This window comes from Sceloporus occidentalis, unplaced genomic scaffold (assembly GCF_023333645.1).
Source record: "Sceloporus occidentalis isolate IW3139 unplaced genomic scaffold, rSceOcc1.0.p SCAF_68, whole genome shotgun sequence".
Lineage (NCBI taxonomy): Eukaryota > Metazoa > Chordata > Lepidosauria > Squamata > Phrynosomatidae > Sceloporus > Sceloporus occidentalis.
This window is the reverse complement of record NW_028317048.1, coordinates 1,901,234-1,923,622: the sequence shown is the minus strand read 5'-3', so window position 1 is coordinate 1,923,622 and position 22,389 is coordinate 1,901,234. Positions and strand designations below refer to the sequence as shown.

Here is a 22,389-nt window from a genome sequence, read left to right as displayed (position 1 = left end):
GTGTGAACATAACCATATTGTAAACCTAATAACACATGAAATAGCACCAGGGATTTTATATCGCAATAACAGTCATTTGGTTTGTGGCCCCCCTCTGAAATGGAATATTTGAATGTGCCCCCCCCAGAGATGGCATGGAGGGTGTCAGTCTGTTCATCGTCACGTTGTGACTTTTGATTGCAGTGACATCTTTTTCAGCTCAGACATCCAATCTGGATCAACGTCTTCTTCCTCAAAGTCTCTGTAAACAGTACAGGAAAGTGTGAGTCGCTTGGCATGGCCTTCGCTATAAACACGCAGAGCTACTAATATGTCGGCCAACGCTGCCCCCCACCTCCATGCGCGGTGTCAACTCTGTGGCCCGCCGATATACCGCATTCTATAGAGGCTGTGCTGGCCATGGACTAAGTGGGGCAGTTACAGGGAGCCAACTGGCACCCTAAGTAGGAGGTACACCAGGGGCACTGACAAGGCAACTGGCTTTTGCTGCCACTCTCCCCTGGACCTGCTGCGCCTAATCTGCCTTCTTCATCATACATAACGTTTGGAAATGTTTGGAAAGCACATACTGGGACATGGAATCTGTAACACAGCAGGCCAGCAGCGATGGCAGAACAGATGAGGGAACATCTGGCGCCCTCATCCATGAAAACACAAGCGCTGGTTCTCTATACTCACGTGTCATCGTCGTCAGATCTCGCTTCAACTCTCTCTGGATCTACAGGAATCTCTTCCTCTCTACTATCTGTGGCATCGGGGGCTTGGTCATCATTGGAAAGTGGTCCTTTAAGATACTCTTGTGATGCTTCTAACGCAGAAAATATTTGTATGTTTTTAATGTGTTTTACACGCCAGTCCTGTCACTAGTGGCTGGAGAGGTTGGTCATGTACGAACACAGTGAAGATAGGCTACGATTAAGTGTCCATGGACATGAAACATGTATGGTGTTTTCCCGTTTACCCCTCCTTTTGTGATGTCCAGCTAGGACGAGAAGGCTAAGCCATCTACTCCAGCATGAGTATGACAGTGACTCCTATTACTGCTAGGGGTTGCCCTTGATAATGCATACTAATATCTGGGAGTTGGGATGTTCAACTCTCCTGCAAACTCCCTCTTTAGCGAATAGACCCCAAAATCTTAAATCATTTGTTGGCAATAAAGAGACTGCTAACAGTATACTCACTACATATGGTGTACGTTTCAAATGCCAGGCTGAGATCAGCGTTCTTCAGGATATTAAACAGCGTCTCGGGGGGTTCCTTATTCCACTTCTTTCTCTGCTCATTCTTACTATATGTTATAACATGGCCACCTGCACACAGGAGAAGACAGGTACATAATGCATGTTTGCTGTTACAATATATTGTGCGACTGCCATTTATCCCAGGATATTACCTGGCTGGCCCTCTAATCACAAGGTCCCACCATAAAAAAATGTTCTTCTAACATAGATGTCTGCAAGGAGCAATTAATTATCCCCACCTCATATGGCTCAATTTTCCATGCTTCTATAGCCACTAATGGCTTGGCCAGCCTGCTTCATTGTGTTCAAGGCCTGGAAACAAGGTTCCTTACAACATTTGCCTTGGATGTATGACTTCATCTGGGTTCTGGTACTTTGTCCCAGTTAGAAGGAGGCTAGGTGTCTGCTCAACCACAACATCTAGCCTGACCCAGCTCATGACAGGAGGATTCCTCCACCTTTGGGACTTCCCACGTCTGCTTCCATCTATAAACCAAGCTAGTGATTTAAGCCTTGTAAAGTTACAGATGACCCCTGCTTTTTGTTGAACGCCAAGCCTGACAACCGAAGGGTCTAGTCATTTACATACTTTGGTTACGGCTTCCGATTCCCCATCACTCACCTGTACTTCTTCCAGCAGCTATACTGGATGTGAGAACAGAGGCTTTTCCCAGCATAGACAGCACAGCGTTTGGAGGCTCCTTTTCCCACTGCTGCCTTTTTAGTTGAGGGGGCTTGGGGTCTGTGGCTATATTTCAAACAAAACATTTTACTGCAGAAGTTGCATGGCCCAGAATCCCATCTCAAACCAATTAAATAGTTCAACGTATTCTAAATGTACAGCCAGTTGATTGTTTGCATTGAGTCGTTGCTTTGTTAGTGTAAAATCAACTTGCCGAGGGGGCATCATTATTATACAGGCTTAGCCCATATGCCACATTCATGTCAGGTAGCAGGGGTTCCGCTTGCTACCTTTAAAACGGTATTTGTGCCTTACCTGTTGGGAAATAATACATCAAATAAAATTCTGTATTACCATTTTCAAGCTCAGAATGATTTTCCAGCTGCAGCGGCTTTTCGCTCATTTGATGGTCTCCAGGTAGATCGTCGCGATGTCTGTGATCATCTGCATGCTTTAAAGAATAGAAAACAATTGATAATTCTGTACTTAATACTTTCCATGGCTTTTCCTACAGGCGAGATACCGTGCTCACATCTTTGGGGTCTTAATCACTAAACTTGTAGGCAACTTATTTGTAAACACTGTGTTAAACTCATAATAAGGCAGATAAAGGCATACGATAATACAATAATATGGCCACAGATGACCACGATATCCTAACACTATCTATTGTTCAGATGGTCCTACTGGGGGATCAAGAACCAGGCATTCTATTACCACAAATCATTAGCTTAGTTATCCTGATCCATAAATATTCTATTACATAATTTTTTACAAATGGTGTATTGTTAAAAACAGTAACATATTATTACTGGAGTATTATTTATCTTATCTGCTGAATTTGCGCCGGCATAGAAGCCCCGTCAGAAGTGGCGAGCAGTGGCAGAGGTTGTCTATGTGCATAGTGCAGACGTTCAGCGGCTGCCCCCGCTAGACACCAAGGAGTCTGGGGGGGGGCAGAGTGGCATATTAGGGGGTCAGCGTGGCATATCAGGGGGCATAAAGCATATCAGGGGAGCAGAGTGGCATATCTGGGGTCAGCGTTTCATATCAGGGGGTCAGAATGGCATATCTGGGGCATAAAGCATATCAGGGGCACATCTATAAGTAAGGTGCATTATGAATTAAGGGGGGACCTTAAAATGGCTATTGGTTTTCCAAATGCCTGTTTGTACATTACATATGTTGACTAACTACATAATAGATACCAAAATTGTTAAAATACAAGTATTCCAGTTCATTTGATAAAATACCGTTTTACCGTTCCACTAATGTATATTTTTTCATTAAAAAATACATTTTTCTTTGAAATAGCACCAATTTTTAAGGGTGCAGCCTATAATCGAGCCAGTACGGTATATACCATATTTTACCTCAATCGATTGACTTGCTCCGACCAGCTTTAGCAGTGATCTGCTGGTGAGAATGGTCTTAGCTGAAGGGCGATGCCGAGGGTCTCTCCGAAACATCTGCCGGATAAGGTTTCGCAGTTCGTAGGAATACTGAGAGGGTAGTGGGTTATAGGATCCTTGGCAGATTTTAAGAATTAGGTTTTTCCAACTGGATGCCTGAAACTTAGAAAAATAAAGGTAGTAATAAATGAAAAGGCAGGCGTAACCCTATGTTTGTCTCACACGAGTCTTTATCATATTGTCACGCTGCTTTAACCAGTTCATTGAGTTATTTGTGGATCTTGTTCATAATTGGGATTAATACAAATGTCTTTTTCTTGTGTTGGGATTTAGTGTATTGTAGAGAATACCTTTGGTTTTTCAGTAATGTGCTGAGCGAGGGGCACAACTACTAAGCATCATTTCAGATTTATCATTCATAGACGTTGCATCCATTTACTGCATAAACGTTCTGATAAAAAAAACAACCATTGTAACCGACTTCAGTGCTGTGAGGAGCTTCACTTACTGGGTGCCTCAGGGTGCAAATCTCATACAGCACACATCCCAGCGACCAAATATCACTAAAACAGAGGAAAAAACGTTTTATACTCACACTTAAAAAACACCAGATTCGACCTTATTCTTAGGTTTGTTATTTTATGCATAAAATCCAGATTTTCTTATGTTGATCTACTGTTTTCCGCATCAAATGTGCAGCAATGGGGTTTATTCACTAAAGGTGGTTTCGAAGTCTCTCACTATCAATGGCCAACACCAACAGGTTTCTACAGTGTGAACGGCTGAGGTAACCCTGTATAATGCATAATTCAATGCATAAAGAGACCTCGAAGAAATACGGCATGTTCATGAGCGACTTACCTTTTGTTATTATATGGCATATTTTCCCAGATTTCTGGAGGTACGTAGTAGGGGGTCCCGACATATGTGCACGCGTATGCCGTCGGACTGTAAAAGCAGACGCAAGGCAAGTTAGAAACCTAAGCTGTTCTGAATGGCCATCTCCGTTCTGCGCTGTAGAGCATGGAACTCGTCCATAAAGGACAAGTTCTAGTAGTTCGGCTTGGATGACATCCCAACAACTTCTACATTATCCTCATTGTATAATACTGTGAATACCTGGTAAGAAGTCGAGCAGATCCAAAGTCCCCCAATTTTATTGTTCCTTTTTGTGTAAGAAAAACATTCTGTGTAAATACAAAAAACACAGAATCATAGATGATGACAGATCATTGCTAGAAATTAACAATACTAATACACGAGTCTAGTCCTGGTAATTTGCTTTTAATACTCCATTCTAGAGATGAACCAAAAATGATTTGCCAAATAATATTTTGCAGCTGTCTATCCAAAGCATTGGATTGTCCCATGAGTGGCACTTATGGTAAGTGGGAGTCTCAATGTGTACGCGCCCACCGTGGATCTGATGGTCTGATTCTATATGATATATATACGTGGTTGGGTATATCTTACCTTTGACTTGATATCTCTGTGCAATACTCTCTTCTCGTGAATATGTTGCACAGCGAGGCACATTTGCACAAACCAATGGAGAACCTGAAAATAAAAACACAAATCCAATATTTAAAACCTGACAGCAAATGAGGGATGGAGTCGGGTGTTTCTTTACATCCTTTTAGTTGGCTAATTCCTAATCCACATCAAAGGCTGTTTATACCGTATATTCCGGCGTATAAGACGACTTTTTAACCCCAGAAAATCTTCTCAAAAGTCGGGGGTCGTCTTACACACCAGGTACTAACTAACACGGGTACTTACCGAGCCGGAGAGTCACGAAGCCACGAATCTCTAGGGGAGGGGCGAGTGGAGAAGCCGCCTCCCCTGGGCCGGTCTTCAGGGCCGCGCCGAGGTAGGTGCAAGATCGTGATCTCCCCAACTAGCCCTGATCAGCAGGGCTGGTTGGGGAGATCACGACCTCCCTCTAACTAGCCCAACATTACGGAGCTCGAGGTCTGGCACTTCAGACCTCGGCTTCCGTGCTCCCTAATCACTACGCGCCGGCTATTGATGCCGAGCCGGAGGATGACGTCATGTCCCGGCGCTCGGCATCAATTGCCGGCGTGTAGTGATGAGGGAGCAGTAAAGCAGAAGTCTGAAATGACAGACCTCACGCTCCCACAACTGGATGGAAGATAAAAGATGAGAAAGGTAAGAGATGGGGAGAAAGGGGTGTGAGTGCAGTGTATATATGTTGGTGTGAGACGGTCAGTGTATGTGTATGGTCAGGTGTGTGTAAGAGCAGTGTAGGTATATGTGTGTTTGTAAGCTGGTGTATATATATATATATATATATATATATATATATATATATACACACACACCATATATATATATATATATATGTATGTGTGTGTGTAAAGGCAAGGGTGTGTGTAAGGGCAGTGTATGTATGTATATGTCTGTATAACAACCAGCCAATAACCGGTAAGGTACATCGCTTGCCGTGATTGGCTGGTTGTTGTACTGGGTGGAGGGGTAGTCTTATACGGCGAGTATAGCCCAAACTCTATATTTTAACTGGAAAAGTTGGGGGTCGTCTTATACGCCGGAATATACGGAAATTTCTCCTTGGGGCATAAAATATTATTGCATGGTAAACTGATCACGATTTTAGAATCAGTTTTAATATACCAACACATTCTTGAGCATTATTAAATTATAGGAACAGTTCCCACCAATATGAAGGATGTCATGCTGTATCTGGTAGAGTTAACTTGCCTTCTGCAGTCAATGTTTAATTAAAAAAACAAATCAGAATGTAAACTGTACACGTAAAATATATACTGGGTCAATTAATGTGATGACCAACACTCACTGTTTTCTCAGGAAGAAGTTTTCCTCTCTGCCGCTTAATAGCCTCCAACAAGTCCCCGCCATCACAGTATTCCATCACTATGTACAAGTGTCCCTCCGCTGTCAGCAGATACAATAATGTGATTTATTCACTTTGCAGGAATTAATACAGTTGTGTTTTTGGGCATTAAAACAAGAAATAAATACAAATGCATCCCTATAATATCTTACACAACGCTTTAATCCAAGAACATAAAAATGAGCCTTCAAAAATCAATCGTGCGCTGAAGATCTTAGAATCTAGTAAGTGTACAATAAACTTCCTTTATCTGCAGACCAGGAGGCTGCCATTGTTGTTGATATTGTTGCTCGAACACCACACTGAGCTGATTCTTTATGGCAATGCTGATGAAGTCCATGGTCAGAATGTCCAGCTGGGCGATTGAGACTGGCCATGATGGGGTGGACATGGCACTTTACCAGCGGCCATCTGATGATGTAGGCACGGTCGAAGTCTCCATATGCGCAGCCGCACGCTACATTTTTATGCTTAAGTAGCCGGTGGCCAGGCATATCCAGCTGCTGGTCACACACAATCGCATTTGCCCAGTGTGCCAGATAGCCAGTCTAGGCCTGATCGAGACTATGTCGCTGCATCATTTACCATGAGGCCGTATGATAATTAGTCAGGATGTTTGTCTAGTAGATTGGCCTAACATAACAGCTTTCTAAAAACATTATATTTTGCAAAAACTAGGAATATTTAAAAAGAAAACGGCACAATATTTATGAAAACTTATTTTCAATCTGATGTTAGTATTTAAAAATTGGTGGGAGTTCCCTTTACGTAGATGTTAGTTTGTATACCTTAAGGCAAGCCGGTAGATATAATTTCTGTTAAGTAGAGACAGAGACGAGATTTTAATGATAAAGTGTCTCATAAAAAAATTCCCTATTCCTTCCAAAAAAAAAAAAATCAGTTTTGGAGGATTGGGTTTTGCCACCAGTACCCAAATGGGGAAAACCAGTATGGGAGAGAAGAATAATGGCAGAATTTAAAAGAGAACAGCACCTTTAAAGTGTATTATTTTTAAACGAATGACAATTTATCTTGAAGGCGATAAGATCTGTATACTTACCTTCAAATGACTCCACAAATTTAACAATATTTGGGTGTTTCATTTTAGCCAACAGAATGACTTCTTGCCTGGACTCTTGAACGCCGGTGGAAGACTGGAAACAGAGTAACTTTTAAATCAATTGGAAAAACAGGAATTCCAAACACATGATCAGCTGACACAAACAGGGCATGTCTCAAATGAAATGGCTCGCCCGTGGAGGCAGGAGCGTTGTGGGAAGCTGTTAAGAAGGGCAAGTTAAGGATGTCAGTTGGAATTGATGTGTGATGGGAGTGAGTTCTGAGATGTGATAGGATTGAGTTATGGGATGGGAGTGATGTATGATCAGCATGATGGGAGTGGTGTGTGATAGGCATGATGGGCGTCATGTGTAGTGGGAGTGATATGTAACAGATGTGAGGGAGTTAGATGTTGTGTATGAATGGGATTTGTGATAGGAGTTAAGTTGTTATGGTGAGTGTTTGAGAGTGTGTGTATGTATTAGTTACTCGAGGGGGGCAAGTGAGATTAAGAGAGCATAGAAACGTAGCATGAGGCCGTGCATATCCTGTTGGCTTTTCCCATATCATCAGATGCCCACTGGCCTTAAAGTGCCAGCACCGCTTTGTGATCACTAGTCCATCCCTGATTAGAAAGCTTCGTTGATTTGATACATGTGCGTACCTGAGAACTTTCTAAACCTGAGATTTTGGAAACATTTATCCTTTAAGTGTCCATTGTGAAGATTCTATGTAGGGACTCGGCAAATGTGTTAGTAATACCAGTCCTCATAGAAACCTTGACTTGTCATTATTTAAAGATCCACTTAATTAAGCCACTTGCATTCAAGCAGGGATATCAACCAAAACAGTTATGATCCTGGCAGTGTAACATAAAAAGGAGTCAGTGTCAAATGGAGTGACCGTGAGAATCTGCCCCTTCACCCTGAGACCGGGGCAAAAAAACCTGAGACTCAAACCCTGAGAGTTCCCAGCTATGCATACAATTCCCAATTCAATAGACTTCAGTGTATAAAGTGATGAAGCTAAGGAAGGGATGCAAAAAGGAACAAATTGTAGGAAAGAGACGTTATATGGAGTCTCTATGTAAATAGCAAAACAACTCCTTCCTGACCTTTCAGGTGCATTTTCTCCTCTCATATCTTAAACACTGCACAGCCACAAATTAAAACGAAAACAATACTCATAGTTTCAATTATCACATCACAATTTTACATTTTAATAATACAAACTCAAGGAAATAAAATGTAAAAAACAGCAAGACATATTGTGTTGCTCACATTTTTTATATAAATAAAGCTGTGAGCAGCATACAGTGCTCTGGCAGTGAAAGGGTTAAACAAGCTGTGGGATGGAATCTCCTGCCAGCTATCATTGTGATATCACAATGGAAGCTACATTTATCACACTGTTTCTCCACACACTGAGTGCCATTTTGAAGGACCATCCCAAGACAGCTGACGTCCTGGCAAAGCGAACTGCAGAGTGTCGGCTACCCGGCAAAGAGATTTGCAGAGCGTCAGGATACCAGGAAAGTGATCTGTAAACTCCATGAAGAGAGTGGATCTTTATTTTTTTTAAATCAGTGAACCCAATCACTAATTTTTTCTGTTTGCTGTTTTCTGGGTTTTTTTAATTTTATGTTTTAATGTAGTCAGAGTTAACCTCTTAATGCCCAGAGGGAAGGGTAGTTCTTCAAGCCATGGTTCCCCAGAGGTTTCCTCCTGAAAAATAGGGGGTTTTCCTCTCCTGCGTGCTGAAGACTGACTCTTCGTGAGTCCAGAGGTAGCTTATTCTCTTTCCCCCTGCCCCATTCATACAATTTTTTTATTTAATAAAGCTTTGATTGTCCCCATAATCATTGTTGACTAATTTCTTTCAAAATCCTAAAATCGATTCAGTTCAATATATTATTTCCTACTGAGAGAGTGGTAGATAAATGGAACAGCCAACCAGCAGAAGTGGTAGGGGCTAATGCAGTGAGGGAATTTAAGTATCCATAGAACAGGCATATGACTATTGTTAATCAAGATGAGACCAATCACCAATTAAGGTTTAAAATCTTTACATCCGAAAAGAAATGGTAGACTAGATGGGCCAAATCAATGTTGTCCACCTTTGTTCTTGTGGAGGGACAAATTTTGTTGTAGTGGATGGATGTGGTCCTGTAGAACATTAAAAATAGGTGTGTGGGGTATGTGTGTAATCAGGGAATGTTGCAGAACGTAAAGTGGGTCATGTTTCATCAGGTGCACCTACTGCGTATTAGAAATTCTAACCAGACTTGCCCAATTTTTTTTTTTTTAGTATAGTTTTTTTTACATACTAGGACTAACAATTATTTATTTATTTGTTTTTTTGCATGTTTCCATGGTTTAAGATGAAAGCCCTAAAAAGGATGTATAATTAGTGTGGGTACAAACACTTAAAAGGGGGAATCTTAATTAAGCTCACATATGGTAAAAAAAAAAAAAAGGGCATAAAAGGTACGGTACTTTGGGTACTAAAAGGGTTAAACATGTATTCTCTCCTATTTATAATATCACTACAGGATCATTAAGGCTTTCTATAAGTGAAATGTAAGAATAATATAATATGCGTATACTTTGGTTTTCATCTCATTGTACAGCGCTGCGGAGTATGATGGCGCTATATATAACAATAAATAATATTTCCAAACTACTTTTTATATTGGCTTACCTTTGGCAGTCTTATTTCTTTCATCACATATTTCTGATTGGTATTTTCATGGCAAACTAAAAGCGCCCTGCCGAATGATCCCTCTCCAATGACTTTAACAATACAGAAGCGTTCCATTGGAGCTGGACAGAAAACAGACACACGGAGTGACTTCATTCACGCTTCATGACAAAGTAACAGATCCCAGTCCAGAATGTGCTATGTGCCAGTACATGCGCAGTACAGGACAATCAGGGCTTCACAATACTACCACTAACATAGAATCACAACGTACACCCTGCATGTAGGATTTCTTTCAATAGAACCAGCAGATCAGCTCTTGATGCGTCAATCACAGGATATTTTATTCCAAAAGTTTCATATAACAGTTTTCTTAAACAGATAGAGTTTTCACTCATTATAAAGCACATTACATACTTATGCACACGCTTACACGATCATGTCATATCGCTATCATTTATATACATGTAATTCTGTGCATTATAGGTTTTATATATTTTATGGAAGGAGTTAGTGTGTCTTTAGCAATAATGCAGATCTGTCATCCTTTAGCACATTAAATATCTGACAAAAATGCAGCATTTGATTCATTTTGCACAATGTATAGATGTGAGCTGAACCTTACAAGACTGGGCATGCCTTGCCAGGTCAATGGATGTTTACATTCATGACCAAATCAAGCCCTACATGAAATGAAATACATAAGTACATTCTTGTCGAAATCTTGTAAAATCTTGTCAATTCCTCTTATCTGTAGTTTCCAGTTTCAGAATTTTTTTTTTTTTTTTGTTTAGACCCAGAAGCATCTGATGTTCAAAATGCTGCAGATCGCTATAAAGAGTTAAAAGTGCCTGGCCCGTAAAAGTAATCTCGTTTCAAAGCCCCCTTACCTAGTCAGGTCGCAGTAGCCCTTGGCCACCCGGCTTCCCTTATTGTTAGTTAGATGAAGTGTAGGCAGTACAGCGGGGGTAATACAGAGGGTGTGCTGTGTGTGTGTGAATGTTGTGTGCTGCTTATACACAATCACTGCTGTCACTTCCGCATTCGGAAGTCTCTTCCGCTGGGTCCTAGAGAGAGATGCGTTGGATCTGCAACTATAGCTCCTTCCTTATTCAGATTTAGGACTTATTAAAAAAGCAGCTCTCATGTTGTTTTATCTGTTGTGTGTTTTATTTTGTTGCATGTTTAGATTGTACAAAACAATGTATGTTTTGCATACCTTGGTGAGTTGAGAGGCCGGGAGCAGGAGCATGGGAGATTGTGTCGCTCAAACCGGTAACGGTACTGTGCGTATATTCAATTCTGCGCATGCGCAGCGTGCATTCTCCGTTGTCAGACACCGGGTAATGAAATCTGAGCTATTAATCGGTCTTACTCAGAAACCTACTACTAGCTACACCCGTCGGATTTACATACTGAGAATAACGGCCAGGACTGACAGTATGCACTTGCTATTTGGCATTGATCGGCCAGAATTAACTCTTTGATTATCCCCTTCTACTCATTTGTCACTAAAGCATCTTGTGAATCGTGTGAGGCTACCCATCAGCACAAAACCATGACAGCCCAGGGCTGTGGATTTATAAATCTCTTCCTATTCAGTCACTACCAAGATTCATTTCAATGTATCATGGAAATTAACGTGTTTGGCCCCTTAACAACAACTAAAAGCTACAAAGACTCACAAAATTACACAAAAGCAAATAAGCATTTATTTACATTGATAAAATGAACATATTTTAGCATGCGCAGTTCTCACGACATGTCGCTCTTAGAAGTATGGATATGTAAATATGCAATTCTGAATTTTTTTTAAAGAATCAAAGAAAATATATAGTGTTTACCTGTAAATCCCCATTAAGTGCCGCCTCATAACATTACTGTACATTGGCTTTTGTCTAGAAATGGCAACCCTCTATTAACATTTAATATTCCATCACCAAACCCTGAATGAGGGAAGTATGAGGGAAGAGCACTGGGCAGCTGCTCTCTGCGCATGTTCTCGAAAGGGATGGGTTTTTTGGTTTTGTTTTTTGTTTTATTTAATAAAAACAAAAGAAATTGTAAAAGTATTGGCCATTGCCATTTCGTATACATAGAGCCCCGCAGAGCAATAGGATTCCTGCAAACGGTAACAAAAATGTTATTGGCAGCAGCAAGCAACCGTATACGGGCTACCGTATACCGTATTGGATCTAGGCACATTTTGTGTTGTTTTTAACCGGAACGTTTTTCACCGTGACATCATCGAGAGCGTGGTTTTTCCTGAAAATATATGCACTAGGACACGAGTCCAAGTCTTCCAGCTGAGCAATTCCAGAAACACAAGGGTCGTGGTCTTTCAGCATATCCGGCAGATTATGGGACTTCAGCTCCAGGCGCTGGGAACGTCTCACTGGGGTTATGAACTTAAAATCCGTGAAGGTAGAACTACATTCACCCATATGAATTTTTGTCTTCATTCTGTAGGAGGAGGGCACAGCATTTAACACCAGTACGTTCCCGAGAAGAATTATCCATATTGTTTGTGTGGTGAAATCATGGCAAGCAGAGGTGTATTGTGCATACGCGCTCTTGGAAGCTTAAAATCTATTAGGATCTTAAGTGGGAAAACAAACAGGTGGCAGGGACTGCTGGTGGAGGAGGACTTGCTTGTATGGTTCTAGGTGGGTTCTAAGCGCGTCCTTAAAAATTAGAATAAGCGATGGAGAGCCTGACTAACTTACTTTAAAATAGCCATTGCCAGCCATGAAAGCGAAACGGGGGCCTGATGGTACGTTGATATTCACGGTAAGCTGTTAGCGCAGGTTGTTGCTACTTTTTACCAACAGTAGTAGCGTCCTATTTTCTGTATGTAACTTAATCATAAATAAATCTAAGCACTTACTTCTGTAAGTTTGGGGTCGATCGCACATTGAATCTTATCACGGTTGCATCATCTCTGTTCTCTGGTGTCAGGAGCTCAGCAACAGGCTTTTCCTCGTCCTCTATAGCCTGGGTTTCTTCTGCTATTGTAACTTTTTTCCCCGTTTTCCTCCTCCTGCTCCTCTTTCCCTTAACAGCATCTCCTTCCTCGTCAACAGGCTCTGATTTAACCTCATTCTCCTCCAATTTTGTGACTTCATTATGCTGGGCTTCATGCTTGGCTTCTTCCCCTAGAATTATACATATATAAAAATAAAAAAATAAAAAATCAGCGTAGTTCTAGCACAGTCGTTTTTAAGTAAGAAGAGCTAGCAGAACTATTTAAAATGGGGTAACTCAAATTAACATTTGTTATAGGCCAAAAGGCTCACCAATAATGTAAGAAATGAAACTGTCATATAACACTAGCCTGAATTCAGCTTCTAGGGTAGAATATTAATGTGCGCCCACAGCCTAATTAAGGAGGCAAAGTCTAACTGCATCCATAGAGCTACGCGATGGGATTTTTTTATATTCAAAGACATCACTTTCGGTACGTCAAGTGGCGGCACATTTGCATAGTACTGTCTAATGTCTTATCCTCCGTACAGCACAAAGGCAAAAGCTGTCACAGCAATCCACCCAGTATGTTTAACATGTATAGATTCCTTATATAAAGCCTGATCTGGGGGGGAACTTGTTATACAGCATGCAAAATAACGTACTAGAATCAGATGAAACAGCCTTCAGATTTTCCAAAGCATCTGCAAGAATACTCCGCAACTCATCCAATGGCTGTGCAAAGAGAGAAAGACGAGCGTTAAAAACAGTGCCATGCCCTGTGAGAAAATAACTGGACCAAAGATCATTGGTGCAAAATGGCTATTTGTAGATTAGGCTAGACACACCCAATATACTGTCGTGGTTTAATTGTATATTTTGTTTAAATACTGTCTTTGGCTGAATATAGGCCGCCCCCTCAAACACACTTTGAAGACGATAACTGGGGTTTACAGCAGGGATGCGCAATTCATAACGCCCAATGCCGGCGACATGCAGTTCCGGGCGGGTGTTTTTTCCTTTTTCTTTTAGCCCTGCTGCGGGTAACATAACCTTCCGGCAGCGGAGGTTGTCTGTGCAGCCAGTGAATGTTTGCACGATGCGCTAGACACCATGGAGTAAGGTGCATTATGAATTAAGGGGGGGGGGACCTTAAAAATATGCTATTGGTTTTCCGTTTGTACATAACATATGCTGACAAACTGCATAATAATAGATACCAAAAATGTTGAAAAACATGCATTCCTGTTGATTAGATAAAATACTGTTTTACCATTCCACTAATGTGTATTTTTTCTTTAAATACAATCTTTCTTTAAGGGTGCGGCCTTTAATCGAGCCGATATATTATATATATTACACGCTTTCCAATTGATCCTTATAGTAAAAGAACAAAATGTGTGATGGGAAATCACTGCCCCCACTGACCTGTGCTCCAGCTGCTGCAGCTTCCTCACAAATTGCAATAACTTTTTCTAGTTGCCCCTCACGTTTCTCCAGGTGCGCAAGACAGACCCAGTATTTGGAAAACCTTTTGGCTTCTGGAATACTCTCGATATGTTTCTCCAATATGGCAAGAACATCATCCTTTGGGATGCCCTTTGGTAAGATTTAAGAAAGAAGAGGTGAAGTAGAATATCGTTACATGCTCGAAAAGACCACAATTGTCATTCACATCATGTTAGTTGGTGATATTCACTATCCCAGCAGTTTGAAGTTCCACAGTGATAACGATTAAACATCTTTCACAGAACACCCCAAGTAAGGCTTATCTTTCACACTAATACTAGTTAAAAGTTATATACATTTCACAGAAACAACAGCAACAAAGCTAAGAAGAAATCCATAGTGCTAAAGAATTACAATAATAATTGAATAATAGAAGCAGAAGAAATAATCTATAGGACACATATGCAGTTTTGAATATTAATGATCAGATACCTCATCAATTAACTTTAGGCAGTCTCCAAATATCTGTGTGACCTTCTGTGTGAACACCTCCTGCTCATCTTCTTCTGCCATGGCGGCCCAGAAGAATTGGCGAGTTTCTGGGTTCTCTTTAGGGGGATCAGGTTCACTTTTAACGTCTGGTTCTTCTTTCCCTACTTTGTTTGCAGTAGATATCACTACTGCTACGGGAGGCCTTTTCATCACCTTTCCCTTTGCCGCTCTCCACTCCGCCAAGCGGGCCCTGAACATAACACAAACATGCGTAAGATACACGTCCTACAGCCTAATGTGTATTAATGCCACTTAACACATTTGTGGAATTAACTAAAGAAAATTACTATTTCCTGGAACGTTGCACAAAATGAAACCTAAATAATTATACAAACTGAAAAATTTGAAGACAATGTCTGCAGCCATAACAATAAAACAAAAATTGCACATGGAGGGGAATACTATTAGGTACTACTACAGACTTTTTTTGTCACAGAATTCAGAGAAGCCATGATGCATGTCTAAAACACGCACTGGGGGAGTTAGCTATGAATTACTGAAGGCCAGCTCAGTCCGAGAGAGAATATATATATATATATATATATATATATATATATATTATACACACACCCCAAAAAAAAAAACCAACCCAAAACAAAACCCAGCACTGGTCATACCCAAAAAATGCAAACCTCCTCCCCATTTTCCCATCTAACACTACAGCCATATTATGCACTTTGATGCATACGATAGCTGAGCTGTCACTTTGAAGTTTTTATTTGGTCCCCAATGCAAATGCACGTAGCCACCTGATGCCAAGACCAGCCCTGCCCAGAACATATGGAAACATGCACAGGTTACATACTTCCTTTCCTCTACAGATTCTGTAGGCCTCTTGTATTTATTTCCAGCAGCCACAGGTTGAGCGGACTTGTCTTGCTGAGGCCGGAGCATGGGCTTCACCAGACCCACTTGGATTTTCCCCTTTTTTAAGTCCTTAGGTTGTTTGCCTAAAGTTACAGTCTTTGGAGCCTTATCAGGAACTGGTCTCTGTGACAGCGTCTTGCCCATTGACTTTCTCTCCACGAAGGAACTTGCGGGTCTGTTAGCAGTCGCTGTGTCCTTCTTGTTTGTGATGCCAACACTAGTTGAAGGTCTGATTTGAGGCCCAATCTTTGCCGCAGTCTTTCTTTGCTCAGTGGTGGCAGGAGCTGGCTTTGGCATTTGTTTTACAGTAATAGTGGATGGTTTTAATTTGGTCGCTGCACTTGTCTGTGCCGTCACTGCTGGAGTTTTGCTGTCTGTATTTACAGAAGTCGCCCTAAAGGAGTTAATCTTGGATTGAATGATTTTTCCACGATAAATCCCGAGTGCCGGCTTAACCGGCTTCTCTGGGACGCCTTTCACCGTCTCCACTTTTAACTTTACATCCTTAAGCTGTTTTTCTTTTAGACTTTTGGTTTTTAAGAAAGATTGGCTAAAAGTTAAAGTCTGGCTTTCATTTTTCTTTGCCAAGGCAGCTGAATTTGAATGATGTGTGTCTTTTTCAGAATATTTTTTTTCATCAGCAAGAGAGCGCGTCTCAAGGTTTTCTTTATTACCCTGTAATAAAAAATAAAAAAAAGGCAGTTAGCCTGTGGACGCAGCTAGACAGCTATTTAATCAATCCCCTTTGACCCAATAGATGCATTATTAAATATAATTATTCTAAATAAATGTATGCATATCCCGAGCATTCTTTTAATCCGCTAATTCTGCCACAGAGAATCTATTCCATATATCTACTACCTTTTTAACTAAAGCAGTGATTTTACCCATTAAATGTTAGTGCTCCACTGTACAAATTAAATTACCTAGAAAATCCATAAATTACATAATTAATTGACAGGAGTATTTGGATTTTCCCAATTTACTGTACACTTCAAACTGCAGAGTAAAATGTAGAATTGTAGTTTATGTATTCTGCTATTGAACTGGTTCTGCGGGAGGAACACATTCTGAAGACCTAGAAGGGTACAGCTAAATCAAAATCTCATCTTCTGTTATTGGCAGATATTTGGGAGGACTATTTATGGAAATGTGTTACAGCGCAACAAACATAGGAGGTCAAAGCATTCCTACCATAAGATATTACTTACAAATTTTTGCACAGTGGGTTTAACAATTTCTGTTCTCCTTCGATGAGTCTGATTATCTCTCTGTATTAAAAGTGACCTTTGGGATAAGTGAAAGAAAAAAAGCAAACTGTATAAATATGTAAAAGATTTCTTGAACAGTTAAGACAGGGAAATCAATTTAGCAGAGTATCCTTAAAAATAAAAAAACTTTAGAAAACTATGACAACTTAAAAGCCCAAAGTTTTTTTTTTCTCTCTCAAAGTAAACTTAACCGACAAAAATATACCCCCCCCCCCCATTTTCCCTTCATTAAGTCATTCACAGCAATAAAGCTGGTTGATATCCACAATTTTAATGACAGCGGCCCCCGGAGTGTTAAATATAGAGAAAAAAAATCTGGTACAAATTTTGAGAACATGGTTGTGTGTGTGTTCATGTATGTATACATGTAAGTACACACACACATTATTCTCTAATAATAGGAGACTAAAACTACTGGTAACATTTCCTTTACTGATATATATATATATATATATATATATATATATATATATATACCGTATTGGCTCGGATATAGGCCGCACCCAAAAAGTTAGGTGCTATTTTAAAGAAAAATATATTTTTAAAGAAAAAATACACGTTAGTGAAATGGTAAAACAGTATTTTATTTAATGAATGGTATTTGAACATTTTTTATACAGTTAGCCCTGCTTTTGACAGTATATAATATATGTTATATGAATAAAAGAATGGACAGGTAGAAAGTAGAGATGGGGAGAAGACTAAGAAAAGGGAAAAAATATCAGAACCATATTTTAGAAAGACAACGCTTCCTTTTAAAACAGATTAGGAGAGTATAAAATAGCTTTTTTAAGGTCCCATTTTAATTTATGATAATTTATAATGGAGCCTTAGAGTTTAAGGTAGGGACCTTTAAAAGGGATTCAAGGTTGGGGACTACTTGGCAAGTTCTTTATGCTTAGTGTGTGTGGGTTTTTTTTATTTTTTTTACATTTAATGTATGGTAGGAGGCTACCACCCTCCTTACCTAAACTTTAGATCTGCAACCTTGATGTAGATGCAGCAGACGTGACCTTCACTTCCTGCACCAGTCTGCCTCATCTACATTCTACATCAATGTTGGGAATAAAACATCAGGGAGGAACTAAAGTTTCTGCTCGTGTTGCCGGGGGGACCGCATTTTTGCCGGACCGCACTAAAGAAAGTCTGCTGATCCGGTCTTCCAGACACCCTGGAGAAGGTAAGAAATGCTAAACCCCGATTATAGGCCGCACCCCCACTTTAAAGATTTAAATTATGGGAAAAAAGTGCGGCCTATACTCGAGCAAATACGGTATATATATATATATATCTCTCTCTCTCTCTCCCCCCCTCAGTATCTTAAGCTCTTTCACACTTTACTAACCTAACTTCAGGTTTCAGGATCTGCTGAGTAGGTTTCGAAGTAGACATCTTTTTGGATAAATATTCCTCTACTTTTTTTCTTCGTTGTTCTAAATTAAAAAAAAAATTCAGTAAACTGTAAAGTAACACGTACCAAAGAGATGCGGTCAGCGTGTGACGTTTGCTACCATGTAATGAATGAAAACGAACACCAAACAATAAACCCAGCAGACGATATAGACAGACGGGCTTTTTACAGAGAGGAGGATGCTCAACGCGTTTTTACAAAGCGCAAAACGCCCGTTTCTCTCTCTAACTACTCATTTTCATCGGCTGATCTGCTGGTGGCAGGAAGGCGCTCCACATTTACACCCGAGCAACCGGCGAGGAGTTATTCTGCCCGTCACAGTGAGACTTGGCTTTACCGCTTGCTGCCATGTAGCCAACATGAACAGACAAGTAGCCAACACAACACAAGATATATTCTGACTCATTGGATTTTTTTTATTTTTTTTTAATGATTCATTGCCAAACCGGTAGGGAGAATACTTTTGCACATTTTACACGCACCTGACAAATGTCAGAACTACCAACCTCTTACCTCCGTATCCGGAAGCCGGGCCTGCTTGTTTGGGATAGCCCAGTGCTTAACTTACCAGCCACAAGCTCAGCACCTGACTCACAAATGGAGAGCATGAAGTGTGCGTTACTCTACAGTTAATATGTACAATGGACACCAACGCATACTTATAATATCTATACGTTATGAATCCCACCACATCAGAAAGCCGGACAACACTGTCCTTTTGATTAATAAGAAACTCATAATTTAGAAATAAGTTACTTGACAGATTTAAGGTGACCGTCTGTTCAACAGATTCATCATTTAAAACCGCTTACATTGATTAAAGGGTTTACACAGAAGTGTAATGCAATTTAAGGCATTACGCGAAGTACTGAGATCAGAGGGTTTGGAGGGTACAAAACACCGATTTAGTAAATTATCTACTTTCTGCATGGCTGGAGGTAGCTACAGGCTGGGAGAAGGTTCCAGCAAAGGGTGAGGAGACACAGGATGCCCCTATATGATAGCAAGAAACAACCAGCAAGCATCTGATATATATATTACATAACAGGGGATATTAGAAACATCCAGCCCCGTAGATAGATAGTACAAACAGTGTTGCGAATACCTTAGATATAATATAGCGTATTAGTATGGGGACGGCACACCGAGCCATAGGGAATTCCGGCGCCGTACGGCTCTCCAGCGGTGGATAACTGTAAACGATTAATAAAGCAAGTGGCGAGTGCTAGCCCAGCTGCTACAATGTAAAATAGGCCGCCACGCCGCTCACCTTTGTATTGAGGCTGCAGTCCCCTGCTGGCTGGCAGCGGCTGCACCACAGTCGCCATGTCCGCTCTTCCCGCACGGTATCCTCTAGTTTCCTCAGATTTGAATGTCGCGCTGTAGCCTAGCCCCTCGTTCCTCTTGCACGACTCGTTTGATTGGACAGCGGCTGAAAGACTCAGCAATCACCATGCAGCTCAGTGGTTTGCTCTGCAGCGATTGGTCAGGTGATGAGGAAACTATCCGAGGACGCGTGTTATTGTTTGCGACCGAATCATTTGAAATTGGATGTCACGTGGCCACCTAACGTCTCTTAGCAGATGTATGCAGTCAGCTGGAGGGGGCGGGGCTTTCTAGAATAACGAGCGTCTTTATTTCACAATTAACGTGTAATGGGATTAAAGCGGTTTGAAATTCTTCCGCGCCTCAGTAACGGGCGGCGATTTGAAAATACCAAAGGCGTTTTTTTTTTATCTACCAGCTATTTACGTGTTTAATTTTAAAAGAATACAAACTGTATCTATGTACAAAAAAAAGCCAAGCATGTCACATTGTGAGAAAATATTGCTACTTTTGTTTAAACCCTGAAAATTGTACTTTGTGACAAGACTTGGAATTCATGAATGTTTCCACAAAGCAAACCCAAATTAACCCCTTAATGACAATTGCCGGTCCTGGCACGGCACGGAAAAGCATGTGCTTTACGACAATTGACGTGCCAGGACCAGCACGTCTTTAAACGGGTGCAGAAAGCGATCTACTATCGCTTTCTGCACCCAAAAAGCGTTGCTGAATGCCTCGACCTCGAGGCATTCAGCAACGCCGCGATCGGCACGAAGGGGCCATCTCTGGCCCCTCCACGGGGCGTCAACATCCGCCATACTTTGTATGGCGGCGGACGCCCGTTTTAAAAGCGTTTAGGAGGCGATCGACGATCGCCTCCTAAACTTAAATGGTGTCGCTGGAATGCCTCGATCAGGAGGCATCCAGCGACACCAAACACTAACCTTTTGATGGGCTGTGACCGCTCCGGAGAGCGGTCACAGCCGCAGCTGCCGGCAATCTTCGCCATCAAGGAAGATGGCCGCCGTCCTGTAACAGGAACCACAAATTTTAAAAGTTCGCTAGATGGTCCAGACCATCTAGAGAACTTTGGCTCCACTTGCAGGTTGAATACAGGTACTGCATTCACCATGCAAGTCAATGGAGCCCAGCTTTCTAATCACAGTGTGATTAGTAAAAATAAATTAAAAAATAAAATAAAATTAATAATAATTAGAAAAAAATAGTAAAAAAACAGTAAAATGTAAAAATCATTTCCCACTGATGTCACTATCAGGGGAACCTCCAAGTTGAAAAAAAATGTTAAATTTTTTTTTTAAAAAAATAATAAAAAAAAAATATATATATATATAAAAAATATATTTTTGTGAGCAAGTCCTAAAATTAGCATATTAGCTTAAAACAATTCTCGCATGGAAAGAGTTAAAATACTGGCATATTAAATGCCCGTGGGGTGTCTACTTTTAAAAAATGTATGATTTGATGGGGTAAATTGAATGGGCCAGGTTCAACAACGTCCCAATTAACACGGGGGGAAGGATGGCCACACATCTAATTTCCAATTAGAAAAATGCACACGTACCAAATGTGGCCTTTTAGTTCCCCCCAAAAATGACACACCCATGCATGTGGGGTATCACTGCACTCAGGAGATGTTGCTGAACACATTATGGGGTGTCGTGTGACAGCGGCATATACCAGGAGCTGTAAATTCATACATAAAGTAGGTGTGTGTGGGAAAAATACACACACAAAAATATTACTGCAAACTTTGAAAAAATGCTGGTGGTAAAATATGTGCATGCAAAGAGTTAAAATACCAGCATTTAAAATACCCTGTGGTGTCTAGTTTTGAAAAATATATGGTTTTGTTGGGCACACTGAAATGGCCTGGCTCAAAGATGTACCAAATAGGGCATGGGCAGTGGATCCCAAATGCCAAAGTTCAACATTGAAAAAAGCGCATGCCCCAAATGTGGCCCTTTTGCCCCAAAACAGCCAGGCAAAATCATTCATGTGAGGTATCGCTGTACTCAGGAGATGTTGCTGAACACATATTGGGGTGTTTTGTGATAGTGACATATACGAGAACATTTTAATTCATACCTGAATTAAAATGTGTGTGGAAAACCAAATGCAAAAAAATGACTACCACAAAGTTTGACAAAGACTGGTGGTAGATATGGTGCATGGAAAGAGTTAAAATACTAGCATTTGAAATACCCTGGGGTGTCTAGTTTTCAAAAATATATGGGTTTATTGGGCACACTGAAATGGCCCGGCTCAAAGATGTACCAAATAGGGCATGGGCAGTGGATCCCCAAATGCCAAAGTTCAACATTGAAAAATGCGCATGCCCCAAATGTGGCCCTTTTGCCCCCAAACAGCCAGGCAAAATCATTCATGTGGGGTATCGCTGCGCTCAGGAGATGTTGCTGAACACATATTGGGGTGTTTTGTGATAGTGACATAAACTAGAACATTTTAATTCATACCTGAAGTAAAATGTGTATGACAAAACAAATGCAAAAAAATGACTACCATAAAGTTTGACAAAGA

At 40.8% G+C, this 22,389-nt stretch overlaps 2 protein-coding genes across 2 annotated transcripts; both read right to left on the bottom strand.

The window, feature by feature from the left end:
- Nucleotides 1–159: 159 nt before the first annotated feature.
- Nucleotides 160–10,107, bottom strand: LOC149286492 (serine/threonine-protein kinase Nek3-like). Its single transcript, XM_089493917.1, has 13 exons — nucleotides 9,991–10,107; nucleotides 7,292–7,385; nucleotides 6,175–6,272; nucleotides 4,812–4,895; nucleotides 4,458–4,525; nucleotides 4,200–4,286; nucleotides 3,847–3,901; nucleotides 3,300–3,500; nucleotides 2,242–2,377; nucleotides 1,867–1,992; nucleotides 1,170–1,313; nucleotides 679–808; nucleotides 160–241 (listed from the first exon to the last, which is right to left on the bottom strand). The coding sequence occupies exons 1-13, from the start codon at nucleotides 10,105–10,107 to the stop codon at nucleotides 160–162; spliced, it is 1,422 nt and encodes a 473-aa protein (XP_089350043.1).
- A 2,078-nt stretch (nucleotides 10,108–12,185) lies between these two features.
- On the bottom strand, nucleotides 12,186–19,832 carry LOC149286491 (cytoskeleton-associated protein 2-like). Its single transcript, XM_089493916.1, has 9 exons — nucleotides 19,775–19,832; nucleotides 18,439–18,526; nucleotides 17,034–17,109; nucleotides 15,761–16,497; nucleotides 14,896–15,145; nucleotides 14,383–14,553; nucleotides 13,620–13,689; nucleotides 12,878–13,145; nucleotides 12,186–12,453 (listed from the first exon to the last, which is right to left on the bottom strand). The coding sequence occupies exons 1-9, from the start codon at nucleotides 19,830–19,832 to the stop codon at nucleotides 12,186–12,188; spliced, it is 1,986 nt and encodes a 661-aa protein (XP_089350042.1).
- Nucleotides 19,833–22,389: the final 2,557 nt, after the last annotated feature.